The sequence below is a fragment of the Gavia stellata genome, chromosome 5 (genome assembly GCF_030936135.1).
Source record: "Gavia stellata isolate bGavSte3 chromosome 5, bGavSte3.hap2, whole genome shotgun sequence".
NCBI lineage: Eukaryota > Metazoa > Chordata > Aves > Gaviiformes > Gaviidae > Gavia > Gavia stellata.
The window spans coordinates 65,048,350-65,054,795 of record NC_082598.1 but is presented as its reverse complement, the minus strand read 5'-3'; the positions used below and the strand labels follow the sequence as shown (position 1 = coordinate 65,054,795).

Here is a 6,446-nt window from a genome sequence, read left to right as displayed (position 1 = left end):
CAAGTGACACGGCGGGAGGGTGGCACGTGACAAACGGGGCAGCAGCCATTCTCACCACGGTGCCCGAGTCGTTCATGGGTGGCTCCACGGCTGCAGGCTCCCCCAGAACCACTGCTTCGACCCTCTGGCTGTCGTCTTCCACCTTTGCTGTCACCTCGGAGGATCTTCTCATACTTTTTGTTTCCTGAAGGAAGAAAACATCCACAAATAGAAGTGTGGGCGCAGCACCATGCCCACTTAAGCTGGGAAGTCCCACTCCCCCGATGCTGGCCTCTCCCAGAAACAAACTCCTCGAGCAATCTATGCAAAATGGATGCTGCTACTCCTCTCTGAATCCTGATGTTCACTCCCACCCATCTTGCGCCCCACAGAGGAGCATCTCATCCCCTGCAATGCGATGCAAAGCCAACCCTGACAAAATCCCTGCCAGCCTGCATTACAGCTTTCCCAAGCTTTTCTGTCTAGGCATCATCTTTGCAGGCCACCAACAGATACGCTGGCAAGCTCTGCAGGATGGTTCCCGGGGCAAAGCCCACATGGGCTCATCTGCTAGACACTCAGGAAGCAACCAGAGGGTTGAGTGTTGGTCTGACAGCCCTGAAACCTCCAGGCCTGGTGGAGATGGGTGGGAGCTGCCCTATGGGCATATGATATGACATGGGGGAAAAAGCCGGGGACCTACCTGGGGAGCAGACAGGCAGTGCTCACCTTTGGTGTTCTTGGGCAGGTCCAAGTAGGTCCTGGGAAAGATGCCCTCTCCTTTGAGGGAGATTTCTTTCGGCTCCAGGTGACCCACTTGGACCTGGAAAGTCCTGCAAAAGACTCCCGGCACTCCTGGCAGGTAGTAGACTTTCAGCACTTGCTCCTTTCCTGGTCCAATGTAACCCTGCAGGGCATGAGAGAAGAGGGAGGGAATGCAAACCAAAGAGGGATTGGTGGAGGGATGGCTCAGACGATAGACACGCTGAGAAGAGAAGGCAGGTTCTCAAAGAGAAAAAAGCATCAGACAACATCGCCTTCTAGCTCTCTTCTACCCAAAAGCTCAAGTCTCCTACACCAGGATGCACTGTGTCCTTCAGAGGGCCTGTAGGGATGCATTCTCACAGCACAGACTACCCTCAGCATGAGCACACCTCTGCTAGCAAGAGCCAGACCGAAGAAATAAAAGCTCTTTTACCAGCTGCTGTGGAAGATGAGTGAACTGCCTGCACTCTCAGCAGACCCAGCAGCTCCTCTCACAGCATGTCAGTGGTTCCCAGGCTGCTGTCGAAGGGCCTCACCCCTTATTAACGACCCCAACCAAACATCTCCTGCCTGTGCGGTTACACCGAGGGTGCACGAGCCTATCTGGACTCACAATGACCTGCAAACATACATCTCTGGAAACGCAGGAGCAGAGACCAGGATGAGATCTCAGGAAGAAGGTGTTGCCAGGAAGGTCACCTCCTCTCCGGGCTTCCAGAAGGACTGTCCGATCCCCGGGCTGGGCTCACGCCAGCCAGGTCGAGAGCAAACTCAAGCAGATGGCAACATGGCTCGGGGTGACAGGACACAGCCGCAGCTTTCCTCGGCTCGCCCTCTGCACACGGGGCTGGACCCTCAGCTCCCCGCTCCCCTCCACGCTGCAGGGACAAGCTCCTGAGCGGGACACATCCTGCCACTTGGTCCCCCGAGCCCTTATCCAGCGCACAACACAGCTGCAGCGAAAGCGAGCCCTGTCAAGCTGCCAGGGCCGACAATGCTGCTTACGGCAACAACTGCGCGGGTCTGAGCAGAGCTGTGTGTTGGGAAGCTCGCAGGAAGAGGGCATCTACAACGCTCTCCTAGGCAGCCTGACAAAGGGCCAGGGTTAATCGCTTGTGCTACCTCCGTACTCACCGTGCTGGGCACGACCAGGGGCACGCCGGGCAGAGGGCTGTTGGCAGTGGCCGCGCTGGGGCTGAGCACCGCGAAGGTGAAGCCCACCTTGCCGCTGTTCTGCAGGGTGACCTCTGCTTTGGTGACTTTGTTAAACAGCTGAAGAGAGGACAGAGGAGCGGGAAGTTACAGACACAGGCCTGATGCTGGGAATCTCCTTCCTCTTTCATTGGCTTGAAAGGAAATGAACACAGCACAGCAGCAGGGACCGCAGAGGACATATGGGCACTTGACTCTCCCGGGTTAACCTGGGGAGCCCACAGCCACAGAGTACCTCTTAGCCCGACACAGGAATAGATATTTACGGCAGCACGCAGAGGTGCAATAACAACCATGTAAAGACCAGTAACAAAGAAACGAGGGGATACAAGCCCTCTGCCCTTTAAGGTGTCATCCAACATCTAGCTGAAACAAAGAAGGAGGCATCGAGGCATTTCAGAGGAAAAGCTACCTGCATACAAGTACTTGCAAGCAAAATACCAGCAAAAAGGGAGACAGACAGAGCAACACATGCAGGGCCAACAGCTGGAAATATCTGTGGGGTTTTTAACCAAAAAGAAGTAAAGTGGGGATTATTCTGGGACATTCTCTCCAGCTTCAGTGACAGGAAGCCCAAGTTAACTTCCTCCCTGGTTTATTTTGTTGATTAATCGAGAGCACTGAAAAAGAGCATCTCCTTGCACCTCAGGCTTTAGGAGCGGATCAGTGGATGGATGTCTCAAGGCACGTCCCTCTGGAGATCACCGCTGGGATCCTGCCTGCCCCAGGAGGCAGCATTAGGAACCCTGAAGAGGAGCAATTCCCAGCTTTGGGGGGGGAATGGAGATGGCCATTAAAAACCACCTTGGATGCAGGACCTATCACTCCAAGGTTGTACAGCTGACAAAGTAGCTGGGAAGGGGAGAGACCCCTAGACCAAGGTCAGCAGCAACCCGCCGGTGATGGTTTTAAAGACCGCTGCCAAGAGAAGTGCGTGGTACCTTCAGCCCGCAGTCGATCTCCGTGGTGTCTAGGAGGTAGTCAATGAGCGAAGCCTCCCCACTCAGCGCGATCTCATAGGTCGGGCCTCCCTCCACCTTGCACAGTGCCGTGACGCTGGCCACGATGTTTGCGTGGCCAAAGAAGGTGAATGTGACCCGCTGGCTCTCGCCCGGCTGCAGCACACCGTACAGCGGCAGGATGTCAAAAACCTGGAGGGAGGGGAGGACAGGAGAGATCAAGATGTCAAGCATCCAAATTGATGCAGAAGAAGAGCCATGGCTTGAAGCAAAGGACAGACATGACTGGAGGGGCCTGCTCCTCAAACACAGGCAAAATCATCCTAATCTCATCCTGCATCCATGACACTTTCCAGTGGAGAAACCATGGGAAAAATCTCCCATACTCACTAACTAATACATTCATTAATACAGTACATCAAAGTAACTTGGGACGTCTCCTCTCTCTCTCTGATTTGCATGCTGCTCTCTCAAGATGCCACAGCAAAATCTACTGCAAAAATTTCCTATCGACCACTTGATTAGTAAGAGCGGGACGAATAATGCCCTCCATAGGTGCCGCACAGGTAACGTCCTTGGCCAACCCTACGACATGTCCTGCACGGCCTCTCCAATGACCGGTTGCTTCAGCAGTGCTGTGCGACGTGCTGGGAGGGCTGTGACGCCACTCTGTGAGCAGCGCCGAGGGCCACCAGTGGGAGCGGGGGCTACATAAGCAAGTCAGATTCCCACTTACCTCCTCCACTCCCAAGGTGAGGGGCTCTACCTCCGTGAACGGCATCAACTCCTTGATCTTCACCCGGCTCTGAGTCTCCGCAGCACCCTCCATCTCTGCAGTACCTTCCAGCTCCGCAGCAGTGGACGGCAGCAACTGGAAAACAAGCACCATGAGCTGCAGAAAGCAGCTGCCTGGTCTGGGTGAGACCACTCTGCTGCAGGCTCCACCACCTCACCAAGCCAGGAGCAGCTGAGATGGGACCTGGGCACAAATCAAGCAGGGGTATGTCCCTCACATCAGTTGAGCGTGGGTCCGAGCCCACCCACAGATGAGACACGGGCTCCATCTGCACTTCCTACATGCAAGCTTGCACGAGGAAGCTGCGTGCGCCCAGCACTGAGTCCTAGCAGAGACCTCAAGGGTACTTTGCACCCTCGTGCCAGCCTGGCTTTGCTCACTCCTGCCCAAGGAACACACCGAGAACCCCATGCTGGGACAGGTTTGGTTTTCTGTGACAAAAAGAGGAACACAACTGCAAGTGAGATGTATTAAAAACAGGAAAATAAGGACTTAGAAAGTGCTCAGCACAACTATCCCGTTTCAGATGGCGCTTAGGTTTCATCTCATGCACTCATCGGTGCTGGAGAGCTGAAGATCTCTGCTCGGTCATTCTTCTCCAACAGCACCTTCCTGAAGAAGGCAGCTGAGATGTTTTTCTGTCTTGCAGCAGCCAAGAACTGGTATTGAACCTCAAAGGCACCATGTCTCAAGAGGAAACTCATCCCTGGACTTCTGACCGCTATTTATAAAAGAGGGCTTTGCGACTGCTCTTGACGTTTAAGAACACCCCCTTGTTCACTAATGTCAAGAAGTGCTTTGTGCTGTGGCCGTGACTTCAGCAGAATCTGCAAGAATATTTACAGGACATCCTTGGACCTAATCAGAGGCTCCATCTCCCCAGTAGATAAAGCACTGGGGAGGGAAGAGTTTTCTCTCATCTCGATGCTCTTTCTGTTGTCTCTACGTTTTCAAGCTTAGCAAAGCTTTGTCAAGTGTATATTCCCAAAGATGCTAACCCACATCTTTCCTAGGCCTGTGGTCTCCCACCTCCCCAGGGAGGTTATATGGCGATTGCCTTGATAGAGTGACACAAGCAGAAGACCAAACTGCAATCTAGAAGCATCCTTTGAATCCAGAAGAATCCTTTGAAGCAATTTTGGATCCTACTTAGCCACGTCCACTTGTATTTCCCTGGTTTACTTCCCATGCATACATGTCAACAGAGCACAAAATAAAGATCTTTTCATGCTTCTATCCAAAAAACATTCAGCCACACTATTCTTTACGTCTACAGGGTATCATTTCTCCTGATTCAGAAAAAATGTGCAGAGTTACAACATTAAAACTGCTGATATTTGGATGTAAGCACATGCAGGTCCCCTCCTTGAACTTAATGTCAACGCTGGCACTTTCAGAGCCTCTCGGGCTCTCTTACATCCTTTTCCATGGCCCTAGGAGCAGCCTCTGTCCCACACGATGCACAACAACATGCCAGCTCCCACTAGTACCAAGGTCAAGCTCCAAAGCAGCGAGGTTCACCAGGAAGGTCAGCACATCAAAGGCAACTTTGTCTGCAAAGCCTTCTTTTATAAAAAGTCATCTCTGCGGCCATCACTGCAACACGGGCTCTTGGGGGAAGGCAGAAGCGTGAAAGCGGGTGGCTCCAGCTGGGCTTGAGAAGGTGCTACATGCAGATCAGTACTTGGCACAGCTTGAGACAGAAAGGAAACTGAAAGCCCTCACATCATGATGCAGATAAAAGCCTCCTTTGATGTTGTAAACAAAAAAACCCAAAACCAAACAAAAAACAAAAAAACCCCAAACCCAACGTGAGTCAGGAGAATCTGAGTGACCTTCTCCAAGCAAAACTGTCCTATTTCTCCCTCCCCAGAAGCCCCGCGTCCAGCCGCTGGCCCTGATGCCCAGCCCGCTCTCAGGGCATGTGGCAGCAGGGCAGCAAAAAGGGAGGTTGGCACGAGCACGGCTTTTCAGTGGAAAGCTGGGGGAGGCAACACAGATGGTAGGCAGAGAAGAAAATCTACCTTTGCTTCCAGGGAGTCATCTCCAGCTGCTGGCTCTTGGGCAGGATCCCCCACTGCTGCTGCCAGGGCTTCGGCTGGCTCCTCCGCACCCCCGTCCCTGGAGCTGCTCTCTGCAGATGCTGAGCACGCCGACCGGCCTCCCTCCTTCTTAGGTGGTTGGGCTTTGATGAAAAATTTAGGTGCTGGAGGGCTGAACCTGGAAAAGAACGTAACTTTGGTCACAGACCTGCAGTGGGAGGGAGGGGAGCCTGCACCAGCGGCCCCTTGGCAGGATGCGGCCCCTGGGTGGGCACTGGTGGTGTGAGCTCAGTGATGGGTCTGACCCAGCAGCTCCGAAACCAGGATGGAGCAGGACAACGCTTGGGGCTGCCCAGGGACGATGCTGGTATAGCAGCTGTGCAGGCAGCTGGCAACTGGCTGCAAGGAGAAATGGAAGAGGACAGAGGGGAATGGCTTGTAGGGAGGTAAAAAGTGCAGCAGAAAAGGAGAAGAGACACAAACTGTGCAAAAAGGTGAGGCTGAGATGCAAAGAGGCAGATCCAGCCAGCGATGAGCCAGTACAGACCCACTGGTGCCCTCCTGAAAGCACCCACCACCACAGACCATGCCTTCCTCACCCAGAGGGCCAAAGCAAGAAATTTTGCAGCTCTACTACACCTTTATGCTGAATATTTCCCCTGATAATTACCCGCAGCCGTAGGTCACTACGAG

General features: G+C 53.5%; 1 protein-coding gene across 1 annotated transcript; it reads right to left on the bottom strand.

Annotated features, from left to right (window-relative positions):
• Positions 1–948: 948 nt before the first annotated feature.
• On the bottom strand, positions 949–5,140 carry LOC132317158 (hydrocephalus-inducing protein homolog). Its single transcript, XM_059818239.1, has 5 exons — positions 5,129–5,140; positions 3,652–3,786; positions 2,898–3,107; positions 1,879–2,016; positions 949–984 (listed from the first exon to the last, which is right to left on the bottom strand). Exons 1-5 carry the CDS (start codon positions 5,138–5,140, stop codon positions 949–951), a joined length of 531 nt encoding a protein of 176 aa, XP_059674222.1.
• Between the last annotated feature and the right edge of the window lie 1,306 nt (positions 5,141–6,446).